The following is an 18537-nucleotide window of genomic DNA, read 5'->3' on the forward strand; positions in this document are numbered from 1 at the left end:
AGTTCAGTCACTCGGAGCTTTTGGGCAAACCATTTATTTTAGGACTTACAATTAGAAACCAGGTCATAGTCAAAGCAGTGAGTTTACAGACGTGTACGTGTTACTTCCACAGCTTCTTGATGGACATGTTCTTCTCACTGTCCTTCTGCATCACCTGGTGGACAAGAAAGCGGTTTAAGATTTTAACAAACATCTAAACAAAAACTAATCATCCAAAACTCAAATGATGTTTCTGATGCGACTGAAAAACGTACCTTTGCGACGGCCATCTCAAAGTCCTCCTGGGTAACGTGGACTCTCCTTTCTCTCAGTGCGTACATCCCTGCCTCTGTACACACACCCTGAACACACACACAACTCTGCATCAGTGCTGCACAAGCTACATGTCCTGGTTTCTTCATTGATTTTTAATCAAGTTTGAGGGATTAGAATGTAGCAATGCATGATGGGATGTGTAGTGTGGTTTGTAAAACATGTTTTGTCAACTCACCTTGACTTCTGCTCCTGAAGCTCCAGGCATCAGCTCTGCGATCTTCCTCAGGTTGATGCCTCGAGTCAGGTTCATCTTCCTGGAGTGGATCTTCAGGATGTCCAGACGAGCCTGGTGAGGGCAGAATCATGTGATCAGTGTTTGAACTAAGGAAGAGAACGAGACACACACACACACACCTCTTCGTTGGGAGGAGGGAATTCGATTTTTCTGTCGATACGTCCGGGCCTCAAAAGGGCCGAGTCCAGGATGTCGATACGATTTGTCGCCATGATGACCTGGCAGGAAACAGAAGACGTTGAGAATCTCTCCTTGGATCGTTGAGCTTAGGTTTGGTCGTACCTTGATGTTCTTGGTGGCCTCAAAGCCGTCCAGCTGGTTGAGCAGCTCCAACATGGTTCTCTGCACCTCGCTGTCGCCTCCCGATCCTCCCTCCAGACGAGACGAGCCGATGGAGTCGATCTCGTCCATGAAGATGATGGAGGGAGCGTGTTCTCGAGCCATGACGAACAGCTCACGCACCATGCGGGCACCTGACGAGGAAATTCACCGGTTAACAAACCGTCACTCTGCCTGTCAATCATCGTCCATTTTCACCTTCTCCGATAAACTTCTGGACCAGTTCAGAACCAGACACCCTGATGAAGGTGCAGTCGGTGTGGTGGGCCACAGCTCTGGCCAGCAGGGTCTTCCCTGTTCCTGGAGGTCCGTACAACAGCACTCCCTGGACACACACACAGTTTTTACACAAGTGTTTTGTTGTGTCAGCAGGACCAGAATGGTCCGAACTCTACCAAACTAGCAGATGATCTGCAGTCCAACTATTAGAACTCGTCACTCACCTTTGGTTGTGCGATGCCCAAAGCCTCGAACAGCTCTGGGTGTTTGACTGGCAGCTCGATCACTTCCTTAATTTCCTTGATCTGCTTATCCAGGCCACCGATCATTTCGTAGGTGGAGTCGGGAACTTTCTCCACCATCATGAGGGACACCAGAGGGTCCACTTTGTTGGGAAGGATCTTGTGCAGAGTGTAGCTGTCGTTACGAAGGGCGACGCGGCAATTTGGGGTCACCTGTGCAGATGAGCAAATATATTTCATCGTAAACATCATTGTTATATGTGGCTGGTTTTTATTCTCAAATAATTGAATTCCCTTATTTTAATTTAAAGTACAATCCATCTATGATGACAAAATCCTGCTTAATGTGCGTTACAGATTTTTACCATTTGTTTTAATGCATTATGTGATTTTATTGTTCCTTTTACCTGCAAAATGTCCTTGTGTGTCCCGTAAAGCAATCTTTAAAGGTTAGTTCACCCAAAATTTAAACGGTCTACTTTCGTGATATTTACACACAGAGAACCGTGTTTGTCATTATTTAAACTTCTGATACAAACAAGTTTAAAATAGACTTATTTGGGTTTTTCTCTTGTCGAGGCTTCAATACAAGATGGATGTTACAGACGAGCAGCATGGACGTATTTGGAAGTTTTTAAGTCTTTTTGGACGAAGATGAAGACAACTGAGCATCAGTCGCTACATTAAAATCAACATACATTTTTGTCACATAACTTGACAATGATCCCAAGACTTAGTAGACATAAGTGTCAGTAGAAAATGAGTGAAGTTTGGGATAACTAACACCTTCAAATCAAATAATTGTCATTATTAGAGCGCCTGGGAAGTAAACCACGGTGGCGTTATAAACTGAAAAGACAAATCTTTATGCCAAATACATCGCTTTATGAATTATATTCAAATCAAAAACCTACATCGTTGATGTCAATGTTCTTGTCAACATCCACCACAAACTTTCCTTCTGGATGCACCTGAAGTGGGAGAAAGAAGAACTTAACAATCAAGCACTTGTAAATCAAAAAAACATTTATTGCCAATGTTGTTAACTCAACACCGAAAAATTGTGATGACAGTATAAAATAAAAGTAATTCAATCAATACAAATCAAATTAGATTAATAACATACACATACAATTAAATATCTAAATTAAATGTAACCAAAAGCTACTGTAACCTTTTGAGGTTAAAAAGTATTCTCTTTATTCGTAGGTGTGTGATAAATACCATACTGGATTTTCATTCAATATAATTTTGCGTCGCAGAATAAAGTTCATAAGACAGTCACAAACCTTAACCAGCACTTTCTTTTTGTCCATAACCCTCACGACCTCTCCTACGTACGACCCCTGCTCTTGTAGTAGCTGTAGCTCCTCACGGAGGAGACGGACTGTCAGAGGGAGAGATACAGTTACCAAGAGAAGCATCAAAGTTATTTATTTGTTCACTAAAACTACTCACCTTTAGCATTGAGCTCATTCCTCTGTGCCTGGAGGCGCCTGAGGTTCTGACTTTTGTCGTTCACAGTCAACTGTGGCGGTGATAAAGACGAGCATTAAGATTCACATTCACAAACATTATGTAAAAACTCGTGAAATTACCTGTAATTCTTCGATTTTGGACAAGTAGTATTGACGGAGCCCCGAGCCCCCCTTGCTTTCTCCGGTCTCCATCTGACCAAACACAAATGTTGTTTGTACTTATTTTAGAAACAAGTGAAGCACTGACTGTTTACGAACACAAGACGGGATGATAGAAGGCTCAACATGCCGTGTAAATCATCACCTACAATTGGCTTTGTATTTGCGTCATAAAAACTGAACCTGTGAATATGTGAAATGACAAATTAAAGCTTTTTTATTCGTCATTCGAGGAGGCTAACAGTTAGCTTAGCCACAATGAGACAGCAAACCGGCAGCGTATTGTTTTGAATGAAGAGGCGCATAACTTTTCTAGATATAGGCTAATAGATAACAAAACACGGTTAAAGAAACACCGAAATGACACCTTTATGTGGTGAGAAATATATATTTAAGAATAGGGTAAAGACAAAAACACATACATGATCGGTCCCGTCGCCGTACATCTTGAAATTTCTGACGCAGCTCGAGTTCTTCTTCTTTCTCTGTTCTTTAACGGAATGATCTGTACACAGCGCCCCCCGGCGGTGGAAGGGATCACGTGGTTGAATTGGAACGTAAGTATTTGAAATATGTTAAAATGAAAAGACATGTTGCACATGTATAAGTCGGTTTATTGTAAAAATGCTCATGTGAAATCCAAAGCAAAGCGTCAGCACTTTTATAAAATGTTTGCTACAATCAAATGAACAGATGAATTGATAACATGGAATGTTTTTTTTTAACGCAACAATTACACTTATTCCAATCAAAGTAACCCATCATAAACCCACACATAGTACAAAAACACCCATAAACAAATCAATAAAAACAATTTAAAATGTACGAAAATAAAATGCTCAAACTGCAAAGAAATGAGTTTTCCCTGAAAAGCATAATGAGATAATTGGGGGAAAAACAGCATCATTTCAACATTTACAACACAGTAAAAAAGAAATGCTAAATCAAAATTCAAGCATTAATAGGTGTGTTCTAGTTTAATCATTAACCTTTGTGTTTTGAGACACTTTGTAACTGATGCTCACACTGTACCACGGACAACATGCAGGAAAAAGGTAAACAAAAATAAAGCTGAACATATTATTACCAGACAAAAATAACTTTGGTCACGCAACGTAAACATCTGAAGCTCAATCATCTCTGTAGGCTACATTGAAGCGAATCATCAGTAAAACATCTTTAGGTGAGTCGGATCCCCAGGACCTGCTCCAGCTCTTGTCTCCTTTGCTGCACCTGGTTAAGAAGATTTAACAGTTTAGTAACATGTGTTATTCAATCAAATACAAATATAGAAAGAAGGAACTCACTTTGGAGTAGACGTATCTGCCCACAGCCTCTGGAAGCCAGGGCGCCTGGTAGAACTCGGTTCTTCGCTCCTCCTCTGGGTTTCCTGTGACATCCGTCATCAGCTGAGAAAAAAATAAATAAACATTTATTCAAAATAATGTCATTAAAACACAGCTGTTATGTTAACCTCCATGTGTCATATTAATTTATATACATTAAACTATCCATATTTGATCTTATATTGTGAAAGGGGCATTAATAGTTTTTTAGCTAAACTGGAAAGTTTAACATTACATACGATTTTATAAATGTGAATATAAATCAATAAATTGTTGAAAAAATTGAAATATTAGAAGTTAATTTAAGAAAAAAAATGGATTATTTATTATTTTACTTGTGTACTATGACAGGAAAACATGTTTTCTTCACCTTCAGATCTCTGGACTGAGACTTCAGCCAGTCCTGGATAAAGTCTTGTGGGTTGTTGCTGAAGCTCAACATGAAGTCTCTCTCCGTCTTCAGCTGGTTTATGTACTCGATGGTCTCGTGGATCTGCAGGAGACACGCACCATTAAACCTTCGCCCCGGCATGTGTCGACGTGATCCTACGTTTTTTCCTTCATTTCTCACCTTCACTTCCAGCGTGGCGATTTCCTGCTGGTTGGTCGTGGACGACAAGAAACTGCTCATCTGTGCCTTCAGTGGGTCGTCCACCTCCACGTCGATGTCATAGCAGGCGGTCTTCTTCTGGTCGTTGGGGTCGACGCTGATCCCGGAGATCAAAAAAAAGAGATTGAAGTCTCACTAAACACAGACAGACGCGGAGACGCACTACGCTCCACAAGTCATTACCTAATCATGTGATTAATGATGATGGGGTCGGGGTGTTGGAGGAGGCCGGCCAGTTTCATGGGAATCTCAGAAAACCTCAGGCGATGGCAGCCAAAGATCTGTTAGGAATTTGGATGGAAAGCAGATGGAAGTTTTCTGGATCACCTTCACGAGAAGGAATTTCACAAGTAGTTTATGAGTGAACATTACTTTTTTGGTTTCCTAACAATGGATTATTTTGTTTATTTGAAATAAATTATAATAATACATTTTATTTTAATATAAATAATAAAACATCATTCTTACTAGAAGTGAAATAAGATGATTACTCTGTTAAGATAATACAGTGTAAAATACATAAAATTGTATTTTAAAACATTTTATTCTTGGCTCTTTTAAGATAATATCAAAGATTTGTCTCACATTATCACGTCCACATTTGAGCGTCTCACCTGTCGAAAATAGCGGTTACAATTGATGTACTCCTTCTCGTGACTGTCCTGCAGCTTGTTGTTCTTGATGTAGAGCCAGAGAGCTTGCATGATGCTGGCCCGGGTCTGAGTGTGAACCCCCAGCAGACGAGCCAGACGAGGATCCAGCTTGTACTGAGGCGGCTGGTTCACATGTGCGTGACACACAAAGCTCGTCAAGTTTTGGCTCACAAAGACATTTACTGTTACTTTAAAGTACCTGGTGGTCCAGCATGAGCAGCAAGGTGCATTTGACGTTGACGTCTCCAGGTCTTTTCACCTGGAAACCATCCGTCTCCTGAGTGGTGGGCATTCTGTGCCACTGAGAGAGGAAGAGGAAGTTGTTGAAACACTCTGTTCACTGACGTATCAACAACTGAAGATTTTCCTATTTTATATAACCAGATAAAAAACCCATTGAGATCAAGATCTCTTTCAAAAGAGCAAAGATACTTATGCGTTTTATTTTATGCCAAAATACACTAAATAAAAAAATGCATTTATGAAGCTATATTACAATTCCAAACAAATATTAATTTAATGCAAAATAAGTGATAAATATTCAATTAATATCTATTTTTAACATTTGAAAAGTTGCTTCATTTCAGTAATCTCATTCGGTAGAAGGTTCTAGACTGTTTTTTTTACAAATAAACTCCATAACTCAAACTCAAGGCCCATAAGATTAAACATTTAATTCATGACAGATTAATGTTCGTGCTGATATAGTGGGTTATGGAGATGCTAGTGTTTAAGAGTAAATAAGGAACAGGGATTACTCATCTCCACTTTTAGTATAACGAAAACAAAACAAAAGAAACTTGATGTGGGAAGTTGGGAATGTGATGGGAAGCAGATGGATGTTAGAGGGTATTTTTTTTGGTTATTCCGTGTGGCTGAGATTGAAACAGCTTCCCTAAGTGTTGATCGTTTTAAGTCACTTAGGATTCTTGAATTAATACATAATCCTGAGGGATCAATAAAGTTCTACCTAACCTAAAAGAGAGAGAAAAAAGTATAAAAAAAAAACCTCTTGGTGCTTTATTTCAATCTCATGAATGTCTCATTTAAACACTCTGCATCTGTAGTTAGACACTATTATACAGTAGACACCAAGATAGATTATTTGTTCATTTGTTTTTGAATTGTTTCTTATAATGACATGATTTTAATGTCATAATTGGCCACAGGAGGGCAGACATTCTCACACTCGCATTGATATTGTGTGTTGCTTTGATCTAGCCTGGGATCAACAATGATAAACCCATGCATTTATCCTGGGTTGTACTGCAAATTCCTATAAATGTGACACGATGGTCTTCACGGAGGACAACTAATTGTTTAAGCACATGTTGTTTGAGAAACACATTCGTGGGACCGGGTTGGGGAAAAGCGTAGAGATCCAAGTTTGTGTCAAACATTCTCACAAAAGGTTCAGTCCCAGACCTTTAATGACTTAAAGATGGATTCTAACTTTCATGTGTAAACTGTTCTTGGCCTGAAATATTCGAAGCGGTCCCGCAAACTTCGCTCTGCCTGACATGTCCAGAGGCGCTTTCTTCAAGTGATGTCATACCTCCACCAAGTGATTGTCAGGTCCATACAGCTCCTTATCGAGCTCGATCACGAGGCTCTTGAAGAAAGACGAGAACTTCCGCTTCTGCTTACCAGGCTGCAGGAAGAAGAAGAAGAAGAAGAAAAGAAGGGTTAAAAAAGAAGCGAGCGGCATGTTGAAATTGCGCTGTGTCAGCACTCGTGTTGACCACATTGAGGAGAGGAGCTGTAAACTTGAACAAGCTGTTGCAACTCTCTCTGTCTGTCACCATGTCTCTTTCTTTCACAACCCGTTTCATTCCTGCTTTTTTCTTCATCCTCGTGTTCTATGCAAAACTCCTCCACATGCCTGAACCCAGAGAAGCTGGAGGGAAAAAATAGCCTCCTTCACATGGCCCCAGATGACACAATGAGCTGGAATTGATGGGAGCGAGGGAAAAGAGGAGGAGGGAGGAAGGCATGTCAGATCTTGGTACGCAACCGCCACTGGTTTCAATTCCCTGTTTCAAGAGTCAGCTTGTGTTTTGGGGTTTTTTTCTCCTTCTTTCTTTGGGATGGGCTACACACACACACACACACACACACATCTGGCTGCATGGTCCGAGCAGCAGAAACAGAAAAAACCTGAAATACTTCACAGTTGACAGTTGAATCACACTTTAATAAGCTGCAGGTTTAGCGTGTTTTTTTTTTTATTCACTCACTTCCTCCAAAAGTTTCCCCTCCACTCGCAGTTCCCAGGAAGAGACCTTCTCCGCCTCCTCACCATCCGGCTTGCTCGGGGTGTATGTGTTGGATATGTAGATACGCAGCTTGCGCTTTTGCTGTGACATGGCAAGAGAGAATTGTGAGAGAGGGATTCAGATCCAAAAAAAGAAGTGAGAGAAAAACAAGTGGCTGGACTGGACTATCATGCCATAGCAGCATGAATGTAGAAGAAGAAGAAGAATCGAGGCTCATGGATCAACCAGAATTAGTTCTTAGTCGACATATAGTGGTAACCGTGTGTAAGATACAACAGTTTACAGTTAAACTTTTCAAGAGCAGGATCCACTCTGCACCTCCCTATCAAGAGTTTGACTGAGATAAGCATCAGTGTGTGCTCTCCAACCGTCAGCACATCTCAGTGTACACAGCAAATAAGAATCACTCCATACCATAATAGGCTTCTTGATGGCCTCCTGTATCTCCATGCGCTTGCGAGCGATCGTTTGATCCAGTTTCCTCTCGAAGGCCAGAAGGTCCATGTAGGCCTGAGACTCTGGAACCAGGTCTCGGATCTAGCGTCAAGACACAGGATGTTGGTCTAAATGAAGCAAAGATTAGGATCTCGTCGTTTCTCCGCTCTCTTACCCTCTGCGGAAGAACTTTGTCTGCCATCTTACGTCTTTTGGGCCTGCAGCGGAGCAAGAATGATGAAGTCAGATGATTTCCAAGGAATTGAAAAATGTCCAAGCATTCTAACTCAAATCAAGAAAACAGATGTTTGTCACTTAGTCTGATTTGATCTACTTCTGAATGCTAGCGATCCTTGATTCGTAATTTGAGCTGAATCCAATTGCCAAGAAACGAGGATGAAAGACTCGGCCTCTGGCTCCGGCTGTAGCCCACGTCTCTCGACACACTGAGAAACTTTTCAAGAGTCTTATTGTCCGATAAAATGAACGAGGGCTGCGTTCATCGCCGTGAAATCACTGACCGGTTTGAAGTCAAAAATATCTACTGCCTTGAAATCAGGGGCCAGTCATGAGACGCTGCCGTCCTCGTGTTTGTGCGGTCGAGCTTTTAAAGCGTCCGGACAATCGGCAAATTCTGAGAGGGCGCCGACATGTCAATGAAGAGGCTTGTTCTGCAATGAAGTTGAAGAAAACCAGCGAAACACAAGCTCTTCCTTTCTGTCTGAGACGTTATGTTGGCCTTGTTTGACTTTAGGCTTCTCTGGTATAATGCAATTATTTGATCACATTTTCACTTTTCGTGTTTTGGCAGAGACGAGATGGTAATTAGATAGAACTACGAATATGGGCCTCAGTTTTAAAGTTGGTGTAGCCAGAAATAGGTTTTTGCCAAATAATTTTTGTTATTTATTAGAAATAATCATTTCTCGACGCAATAGTTCATAATCATACTTAAAGTAAGAAGATTTGTATCAATTAATGTCACTATTATTATCTATAAATAATAAATAATAATAATAAATAAATAGCGATTCCCTTTACTTTAGAGTCTTTAAAATGACACTTAAAAATAAAACTAACTAATATTGAAACAATGTGGTCATTACAGATTTAATATATTTCTTCTCTTCTTTTTCTTTGACCACCACATGCAAAAATAATTAATATGATTATTTATTGGTATTCAAAATACATGTAACAAAGTCTCTCAGACGATCACCACACTGCGGGACAATACGTGTTAAAAACTATGGGCACACAGCAAGTCATTAACAGACTTACATTTACTATATCTGTTAAATTGTTATTTGTACGGGACATTAGGTTAAAAAGGTATTACTCATCTATACATCAACCATATTGTGTTGCCCGTCATGCCGGGTTAACACCTTGATTTTTACAAGTGTATCACCCTCTTCAACTCACCCCCGTCTGGGCCCTCCATACCCCTCATGCTGCTGGTGGTGGTGGTGGTTCAGGAAGCGCTTCCTGGAGGCGTCCATCGGTGGAGGCCCCATGTTCTGCCGCATGGACATGTTTCCTCCATAAGAGGGCCCCGGCAGCTGACCACCCATGGACCCCATGGGGCCCCCTATTCTGCTCGGGGACATGCCTGGACGCTGATGAGCAATTTTGATAAAAACAAATTAAAATTAAAAAATGGGAAATTATGCTTTTGAACGTTTTAACTACCACAAAAAAATGTTTTGAATAAAAAATGATGAATAAAAATGATTTTAACTATTAAATTTAGGTTGGACGCGTGCGTGTGAAACTCCCAGATGGTGAAACACAAACTTGCTAAAAAGTTTTTAAATAAACTTTTTGTTGCGTTCTTTAAAATTGTCTAGGGCGGTAATAACGCAACAAAAGTGTAACTACAGTGTGTGAACAATAACAACAACGTGTTTATTTAACAGAGGTAATGGCGGTTATTCGTTTATACTTTGCGGAAGTGGCGTCTATTTGAGACAGTTGGTCATTTACGACTTTTCAAAACAAACTTTAAATAAACAACAACAACAAAAAAAGTAACGCCAGGTGAACTCGTTCTACTTTTCAGGGAAATGGAAGTTTACCTGGAGGTACTGCGGCGCGCTGCTCATGGGCCGGGGGTAACCCGCCGAGGTCTGCGGCATCGCACTCATCCTCATGCCCGCTGCGTTCATGGGGTTCAAGTGAGGGTTCATCGGGGGGAGCGAGAAGTTTCCTCGCGCTGACATGGTTCGGCTCCGCCGGTGGAAGTAAGAGACGAAGTGGAAAAATGTAGATCCAGCGGTGGAGGGGTTTGTGGCGGATGGACTCGCGCCGAGAGTGACGCGCGTGTGTCGGCTCCTCTGACAGCAGCGCTGTCAACAAAAAGCTAAGCTGTTAGCTTCCTGCTTCAGTTCCGGGGTTTGATTCCAACTCGCTCTCTCTCTACGAGTTTAGTCTCCTTTTGAGTCACACTAACTACTGACTTACTGTCACTGTTTTTAAAGTAAACACACTTTTATTCTTTTTTTTTAACTTCAGATAAAGTTGTCTAAACTCGCATAAACTACCGACGAGTTCGATGAACCCTTCATGACTATCGGAATTTTTTAGTTGTTTATCGTATAATAATTGTTTGTTTTTTTTCACGATTTTATTACAAAATAAATGAGCGATTTGAGTCAATAGCTTGTGATGTAATAAAAATGAAAGATTAAAAAGGAAACGCTTTATTACGCGCGTCAAAAACAACTGTTTTTTCCAGATCAACCACAACACTGAAAGAATGATCTTAAACCCAGACAACTAGGCTCGACTATATTTATATATATATTTATATGTTTTATGAATTAAAGGAAATGTCATTTCACATCATAATAGATTGTGGCCCCAACTCTTGGGGAATCTGCTCCAGTGTCGCACATCACTGCAGCGAATTCCATTAGTTCTGACAGACATTGATTTAGAGTTTACAAAAAATAAAGGAAATTATTAATATGGTTTACTCGAGGCATTCTACATAAACTAGTAATCTTGCAATAGTTTTGTGTTTTCTCTGGGGGATTCTCTCCCTTTTCCAGTTGAACATCTTTTTTCGCAAGCGAATTTGTTATTATTCATTTCATTTTTTTAATGCTATTATCCTTCATCATGTGGTCTTTTGCTTGGATCCGGCATGAGTGCATCTCTCATTTTGGATATGACCGATCTTTAATTTATTTGTTTAAATTAATAATATATACATAATAACAATACTCTTTGAAAATCGCCTTTTTAGCTTTTCACCCACGTGTGACTTAAGACATCAATACAGCTGATATTTGTCAATATAGTCGCTGGATAATAAAGGACTGACAATCTTAAAAAAATAATTCACATTATAATAAACATGCATGAAATAATGGACGCGCCATTATAGCGCCTAATGATAAACGCCTCCCCCTGCTGGTCACAAGCGGCATTGAAACATTAATAAAGTATTAAAACCCGTTTAAAAGAACCAATCAGTGACCAATCAGTTTATCAATTCAACACCGAGACAAGCGACATGTAACAAATCATTTATTACGCTAGACAGATGAAACAAACTGAGCCATGATAGCAGCAATTCAACTATATGAATATTTACACTATCACATCACACCAAGGATATACATGTATGTAACCCTTTATAATGTAAACACGTGATAAAAAGACAATTTGAAATCCAAAAACCAGAAGAAAAAAACAAACAAAAAACAGCCACTCTATCAAAGAATTCTACCTGCTGGAACAATGTAGGGCTTCACTTACTGAACATGTTTCAAAATAAGATCACACTGAAGCCTCTGTCACTCTCCTTCTGACGCACAACAGCGCGCACACACACACACACACAGTTTGATATCACCTAGATAGTCAATTCAAACACATTACCAATCATATGTATTCGTTGTCTTCACCATGATCGTCTCGAAGAATAATCATGCTGCCATGTTTACACACAAACATTCACACACACCGACACACACACACCGTCTCAGCTGCAGAGAGAATCTAACCGTGTCTGTGCCTTGAACCCACGTCCATCACATCGTAATTAGAGTGGACACCAGAAGATCCTTCCGAACATAATTCACATACAAAAATAAAAATCATACACAAGTGTTTTTGATTTTGTGATTAAAAAAAAAAAAAAGTCAAGTATAAAGTGGGAGGTCTGGACCGCTTCAGCCGAGCAAGTACACCATGAATGTCACCTATAGCGTCGATGTCCGGAGGTTTTTCACGAGAAAGCGAATAAAAGGCCGACATGTTATTGGTCTTCCTGGATGTTTGTGCATTCGCAGCACGCGCGCGCGCACACACACACACACACACACGAGATTCAAATAATGTGTGTTGGTGTTGTTATTGAGGGAATGCCTCGTCTTTCATCAGCATGCGCGGACTCTCCTGGTTATCAATGCGACGTCTTGGGCCCATCATGCCTGCACAACACATGGAACAGTTAGGAATCCAAACTCCTTAAATAAACATATTTTATTACTCTCTGCAATCCAGGTAGTTGTTTGTATTCAACATTTGGGTCCGAGACAACGTTTTCATATGAAGTACTGAGTGACTTTTTTAAGTTATCAGGAAAATAAATCAACAGACACAACAAGAGCTTCCATCTTTATTTGTTAACAGATGCTAGTGCTCATGAAGTGTCATCTGTCTGAGGTCTGAGTGTCACAGGGTTTAGACACTAGGGGGCGCCAGAATGCGCGAGGTTTGCTGCTTTAGTTGTTAATGCAAAGTTTATTCTCTCTTCATAATACTTTCCTAATTTTCCTGATACTTCCTTCTTATATAGGCAACCTATTAGTTTGTACTACTATACAAGGTTATTCCATTATAATAAATAAACAACTTGTCCTTGATGTATAGTTTGTTTTGTTTCTTATTTCAAAAATGTGTTTTCCTGTAAATGTGTATATTTGGTCACTTTTCAACCTCATTATTAGCAGTGGATGTGAAAAGAAAGAAACTGCCCTTTTTTTTTCTTTAAAAGAAAAAAGAAATCAAGCAATTCCTTTATCTGTCACTTTGTAGATTAATGGCGTCTTCACTCACTGCACCTTTCATCAGCTAATGCAGAGGCCAGGAGAGAAATAGCAACAACATTATTTGAGGGGATATAGGCTGGCAGAAACCAGTGGCGGCTGGCACATAGAGGGCGCTGGGGCGCTGCACCTCCAACCGATTTGGCCAATTTGTCTTTATCTTTTTATTTTTTTAATCCGAAAATAATCATCCACAGTGATGATTTTGTATGTTTGCATAACTCTTCACACTGATAAACTATGAATACACTTTCTGTTTACAATCTTGGTTTGTGTCGTTCGTCATATCCGGGGGTCGCTTTTTGAAGAGCCCACGAGTGACGTCACGTTTCTGTAACTGAGCCAATCATACATCAGCGCGAGGCTAACAGAGGATCTTCGTCTCTGAATATGATTTTAGGGGGCTCTGGAAAAAGCGACCCTGATATCCTATACCCAGTGTCTTTATGTCTGTTTATGATGAGTGGGTAGAAAGTATCTCTGATGTCTGGTTGAAAGGTCAGCTTCTTAATAGTTTTATTTTAGTTTGTCTGTATGATATATGTTATTGTTTATTTAAAATCAGTTTTTATTTGTATCTGAACAAGGAGCATTATAAACATTATTATTCATCATTAGCTCTCAATGTGTTGATTTCCAAATGCAATTAATATTGTCTTAATTTAATGACTATTTTTGACTCATTTGTTCAATGGTATAGGAAGGGAAATGTAGTAGAAAAGAGGGCCATCGAGAATACTTTTTACTAGCTGCCAAGGGCTAAAACACAAATGCACTACCAGGATATAAAAACTCATTTCTTTGTGTTTCACTTTTGAATTTTCCTTCCAAATCAAACTCTAACTTCTTCTATATTCAAGTAAATAGTTTGCCATTGTTTTTATTTAAAGGATTGGAACTACTGAACACTGTTGAATAATTGTTTTGTCAACCAATTCTATTCAAGAATATCAAATGTCATTCAGAAATACGTTACAAACGATTGATAAAATGTACTTACTGCTCTTATGTTTGAATGATTTCGATCTTCGGGGTGAGTTGGGGTTCTAGAAAGTCAGACGATAACCAGTCAGTGTGAACAGAATATTGACATAAATCATGTTCAACTAAAAAAAGATTGAGGTTTAAGAATGTTGCTTCGTTGTGGCTAGAACACATTTTAACCTCAAACAACACATTGATAGAAATAAATTACTTTGGCAGATTTACCTTTTCAGATTTCCTTTTCTTGGCTGCAAACAAAGAAAGAACACATGAGAACATGTGGTTTATACGGTTTGAGACATCACGCTAGTTTGAACATTTCTACCCTCCAAGGTGATAGTTTTCAGCAACATAACAGCATAATTTTCTAACTTAAATGCTTGTTTACATTTTTGTCAATGTTTCCCAGGCAGAAAGAGACGGCGCCATAATCTCCTTCCCTAGCACGGCTGTCGACCATAATTATGATGCCATATTCAAGTCAACAAGCCATTATCATGTCAGGAGAACCAAACGAGACACAACGTAGAAGATGGCGTGAAACGAATATACCAAGACTGAATGTAGTTTACAATAAAAGCTATGCTCAACTCGTTTATTTTGACTAAAATTAAATGTCAAACGAATCATCATCAGATTAATTTGGATGAGGGTGTGTTTAATAATGTACAAACTACTAAATAATAACTATTCAGTAGTCTGGGTCAAAAGAATTTTACAGAGAAATTAACTTTAGCAAGTGAAAATCAACTAAATAAACCAATCAAGAACTGAAAACTCTGTATTTATAGCTGGTATGGAAACACTGTATTCCTGAGTCTATACACATACAGGGTCAATACAAAAATAATTCAATATTTTCTGTAAAGAGTTGTTACTACTGGGTTAAAATAAAGACATTTTATCACCAGAATCATAGATAGATAAGACTTTAGATCATTTTTCATAGGATATGTGTACACTAGCACAAATACATCCACAATAAGGTGAATGTTTAACTTGTCACTTTCTAGGGATACATTTTATATACATTATTATATATATTGAATGAATTCCACCTTTCTTTTCAGCTCCATATGACCAGTCATTGTCATTGACGTCGTCATTATCCTCCTGGTCACTCTCCGACTTGTTATTGGTGTTGTTGCCCGTGACAATTCTGTGAGGGAACAATGACTCTGCTTTACTTACTGGAGGAATCACATGACAGTTTGATCAAACTCTACTCACTAAAACCAGGTGATATCACCGTGAATATTTCACAGACAACATTTTTTTTAGAGCAGACCATAACCACAGAGTCACTTCTTCACCTTCGGTTGGCGATGCGGCTGCTGTTGCGACCCATCCCCAGACATTTCTCCAGGTGAGGAGCGAAGCGCGAGGCTGCGATGCTTCTGCTGCAGTTCGGACAAACACACTCCTTGTTCTTCCACTGGTTGAACACCTGACCGAACACGTCCAGCCCTGGTTGGTCCACAATTTCTAAAAAAGATAAGACAATAATGAATACAAAAAGTGATCAGTATTAACCATGTTTTCACATCCAATGGTTTTGACCAGTTGATTTATATCATATTTATATTGATTTGAACTTAAGACAGTATATTGTATCTCAATATAGCTGGATATATTCATATAAATATACACCATTATTATTAAAATCTTGGCAAACCCTGACCTGCTGGTATTTCCTAATGACAGTCAATAAAAATCAATTTTTCATTTCTGTTCATATTTTCATGTCTTTAAAAAATAAAAGTTTTCTTTATTGCCATTATTTACTCCAGCAAATGAAAATATACTTTAAGAAGTACAGCTTTTAATTATACTTCTGCCCCCATTCTTATTGTTGTTATTGAACCGGTTTCATTCTAGAGATAGAAACGCCGGTGATACTTCCTCGCCGTTTTCTCACCAAAGTCCCTCATACTTTCTTGGTCCGATTTATTTCATATTTGTATTGATTTGAACTGAGACATATTTTATCTAAATACAGGTGGATATATTCATAGAAATATACACCATTATTATTCAAATCTTGGCCAATCCTGACCTGCTGGTATTTCCTAATGGTAGACAATAAAATTACAATCAATTTTCCATTTCTGTTCATATTTTCTTGTTCAAATACAATTTTGTTTTCTTTATTGCCATTATTTACTGAAAATATACTTTAAGAATTACAGTTTTTAAATGTACTTCCGCCCCCATTCTTAAAGTGTGCTGACTAAAACCGATACAAGATAATGTTGCCACATTTTTGGAACTTATCGTTACCCAGTATCAGGAGAATGTACGATCATTTCAGATCATTGTTGAACTGGTTTCATTATAGAGATATAGAAACGCCGGTGATACTTCCTCGCCGTTTGCTCACCAAAGTCCCTCATACTTTCTTGGTCGGATTTATTTCATATTTGAATTGATTTGAACTGAGACATATTTTATCTAAATACAGGTGGATATATTCATAGAAATATACACTATTATTATTCAAATCCTGACCTGCTGGTATTTCCTAATGGAAGACAATAAAATTACAATCAATTATCCATTTCTGTTCTTATTTCCTTGTTAAAATAGAATGTTGTTTTCTTTATTGCCATTATTTACTGAAAATATACTTTAAGAAGTACAGGTTTTTAAATGTACTTCCGCCCCCATTCTTAAAGTGTGCTGACTAAAACTGATACAAGATAATGTTGGCATGTTTTCAGAACTTATCGTTACCCAGTATCAACGATCATTTCAGATCATTATTGAACTAATTTCATTCTAGAGATATAGAAACTGCCGGGTGATACTTCCTCGTCCATTTTCCTCACCAAAGTCCCTCATACTTTCTTGGTCCGTGTCGTCCAGGAAAAAATACCCCTGCTTGACCGCCCGGTGGACCTCAAAGCAAAGACCGAGGCAGGCGTCCTCCACCAGGTCAGACAGGATGTCCTGTGCAAGGCTCTGTGAAAAATAAAAAAAACACAGAATGAAGGACTTCAAAGAGAACCTTTCTCGAGATGTTTTACCTCCAGCTTGCTGTTGTCCAGGCTGGACATTGAAACCTCCTCCATTTTCATTTGCCAGAACTACCAGATGAGCGGACGGTGCTGTGGTCATGCTGTAGCAAGCATCGGCTGGAACCAGAGGAGCTGCTGCGGAAGAAGCCAAACACAATAGACTGTGAAGCAACAATGGAACCCGGATCGGACATGAAGGTCCAAGCAAGTCAATGGTGTCGCAGCGACTTACATACAACTGGACGCTGAAAACACCGCCGGGGACTCACTTCCCAACAGTACAACCTGAGAGAAAACAAAGCTTCAGTCAAACACAATGACGTCACGCGTGAATAATAAAAAAAAAGAAATGAAGGTTCGGGTTCGGTGTCGGTGACGGTTGGTGCCACCGTGAGCAAAAAACAAAGAGCTCCGCTCGACTACAGCCGCATAAACAGGGCGGTGTGTTCGCGCATTAAAGCGGCTCGTGTGGCGAACTTTAAACGAAAGCTAAAGGTTCCGGAGAGCCTTGAGAACATCTAAGGGCTCGCCGTGAGGAAGTGTTCGAGGCTCTGCTGCACTGCGGCGGCTCCTCGGCTCTCCGCCGCCGCTCACGCGAACCGGTCCAAACGAGTCCGTGAACAAAAACCACGAACCTCGGTGACCCTGGTGCCGCTCGAGTCCAGGGACACGCCGAAATCACGGTCCCGCGGACGCCTTTTTTTTTACGTGTTTATTTACCTGTTTCAGCAGGCATCCATCTTTAGATCAGAGATCAGACAGTAGCAATCGATCGCCACACGAGTTCTCTCATCGTCGCTGTTCAGGAGGCTCACGCACTGGCAGGGGCGCTGTAGTACTCCGTGGGGGCCGCGGGCACTCTGGGCCACCCCGAGCAGCACTTGACTTATTTGAATCCAGATTATTATAGTTTATCGTTAGACTAGTCCTTCCTTCGTTCAGTGACCTGGTTAAACACTGACAATTGAAGCACAAAAAAACACTACTAACCTATGGAATACCAGGAGGGCCACGATTAGGTAATAAAGTGTTTGAAAATAGAGACATGAAGGGGGGAAAAAGCAACAATAAATACTGAAATAAATTTAAAATAGTGATCTATCCTACCCACCTTATTTTCAAAAAAAGAAGTACCTACAATTATTTTACCTATTGGTCTATTTTTTCAT

The 18537-nt window shown here is 39.6% G+C and overlaps 3 protein-coding genes across 4 annotated transcripts; all 3 read right to left on the bottom strand.

Moving 5' to 3' along the window:
- Positions 1 to 18: 18 nt before the first annotated feature.
- psmc5 (proteasome 26S subunit, ATPase 5) lies at positions 19 to 3473 on the bottom strand. Its single transcript, XM_087794101.1, has 12 exons — positions 3410 to 3473; positions 2949 to 3020; positions 2809 to 2878; positions 2640 to 2737; positions 2265 to 2321; positions 1333 to 1563; positions 1088 to 1214; positions 833 to 1023; positions 670 to 768; positions 491 to 601; positions 255 to 341; positions 19 to 154 (listed from the first exon to the last, which is right to left on the bottom strand). The coding sequence occupies exons 1-12, from the start codon at positions 3431 to 3433 to the stop codon at positions 101 to 103; spliced, it is 1221 nt and encodes a 406-aa protein (XP_087650227.1). The 5' UTR covers positions 3434 to 3473; the 3' UTR covers positions 19 to 100.
- Positions 3474 to 3580: 107 nt separating this feature from the next.
- smarcd2 (SWI/SNF related BAF chromatin remodeling complex subunit D2) lies at positions 3581 to 10677 on the bottom strand. 2 transcript variants are annotated; one of them, XM_087794104.1, is made up of 13 exons: positions 10386 to 10674; positions 9733 to 9926; positions 8483 to 8525; positions 8287 to 8409; positions 7834 to 7953; positions 7152 to 7247; positions 5796 to 5897; positions 5558 to 5719; positions 5127 to 5224; positions 4905 to 5040; positions 4704 to 4826; positions 4295 to 4396; positions 3581 to 4220 (listed from the first exon to the last, which is right to left on the bottom strand). In XM_087794104.1, exons 1-13 carry the CDS (start codon positions 10527 to 10529, stop codon positions 4167 to 4169), a joined length of 1497 nt encoding a protein of 498 aa, XP_087650230.1. In that variant the 5' UTR covers positions 10530 to 10674; the 3' UTR covers positions 3581 to 4166. The 2 variants fall into 2 exon arrangements, with proteins under 2 accessions (XP_087650230.1, XP_087650229.1); XM_087794103.1 differs by having other exon boundaries at positions 4704 to 5040; positions 10386 to 10677.
- A 1147-nt stretch (positions 10678 to 11824) lies between these two features.
- Positions 11825 to 18180, bottom strand: atxn7l3b (ataxin 7 like 3b). Its single transcript, XM_087794105.1, has 9 exons — positions 18089 to 18180; positions 17601 to 17653; positions 17378 to 17503; positions 17180 to 17312; positions 15665 to 15836; positions 15410 to 15510; positions 14577 to 14599; positions 14368 to 14413; positions 11825 to 12749 (listed from the first exon to the last, which is right to left on the bottom strand). The coding sequence occupies exons 3-9, from the start codon at positions 17426 to 17428 to the stop codon at positions 12670 to 12672; spliced, it is 606 nt and encodes a 201-aa protein (XP_087650231.1). The 5' UTR covers positions 17429 to 17503; positions 17601 to 17653; positions 18089 to 18180; the 3' UTR covers positions 11825 to 12669.
- Positions 18181 to 18537: the final 357 nt, after the last annotated feature.

Source organism: Callionymus lyra, chromosome 6 (assembly GCF_982586985.1).
Source record: "Callionymus lyra chromosome 6, fCalLyr1.hap1.1, whole genome shotgun sequence".
In the NCBI taxonomy this organism is placed as follows: Eukaryota; Metazoa; Chordata; class Actinopteri; order Syngnathiformes; family Callionymidae; genus Callionymus; species Callionymus lyra.

What these genes read in the sequence shown, in the direction of transcription:
- psmc5 (XM_087794101.1), bottom strand. Translation starts at nt 3,433, where the DNA reads ATGTACGGCGACGGGACCGATCAT. An exon ending in TCCCTCCTCCCAACGAAGAG is followed by an intron (nt 602 to 669) that starts GTGTGTGTGTGT and finishes TGCCCTCACCAG; the next exon opens with GCTCGTCTGGACATCCTGAA. An exon ending in CTTCAGGAGCAGAAGTCAAG is followed by an intron (nt 342 to 490) that starts GTGAGTTGACAA and finishes GTGTGTGTTCAG; the next exon opens with GGTGTGTGTACAGAGGCAGG.
- smarcd2 (XM_087794103.1), bottom strand. Translation starts at nt 10,529, where the DNA reads ATGTCAGCGCGAGGAAACTTCTCGCTCCCCCCGATGAACCCTCACTTG. An exon ending in TGCTCATGCTGGACCACCAG is followed by an intron (nt 5,720 to 5,795) that starts GTACTTTAAAGT and finishes CATGTGAACCAG; the next exon opens with CCGCCTCAGTACAAGCTGGA. An exon ending in GCAGATACGTCTACTCCAAA is followed by an intron (nt 4,221 to 4,294) that starts GTGAGTTCCTTC and finishes CTTCTTAACCAG; the next exon opens with GTGCAGCAAAGGAGACAAGA.
- atxn7l3b (XM_087794105.1), bottom strand. Translation starts at nt 17,428, where the DNA reads ATGAAAATGGAGGAGGTTTCAATGTCCAGCCTGGACAACAGCAAGCTG. An exon ending in TGGACAACAGCAAGCTGGAG is followed by an intron (nt 17,313 to 17,377) that starts GTAAAACATCTC and finishes TATTTTTCACAG; the next exon opens with AGCCTTGCACAGGACATCCT. An exon ending in ATCATTCAAACATAAGAGCA is followed by an intron (nt 12,750 to 14,367) that starts GTAAGTACATTT and finishes TGTGTTGTGCAG; the next exon opens with GCATGATGGGCCCAAGACGT.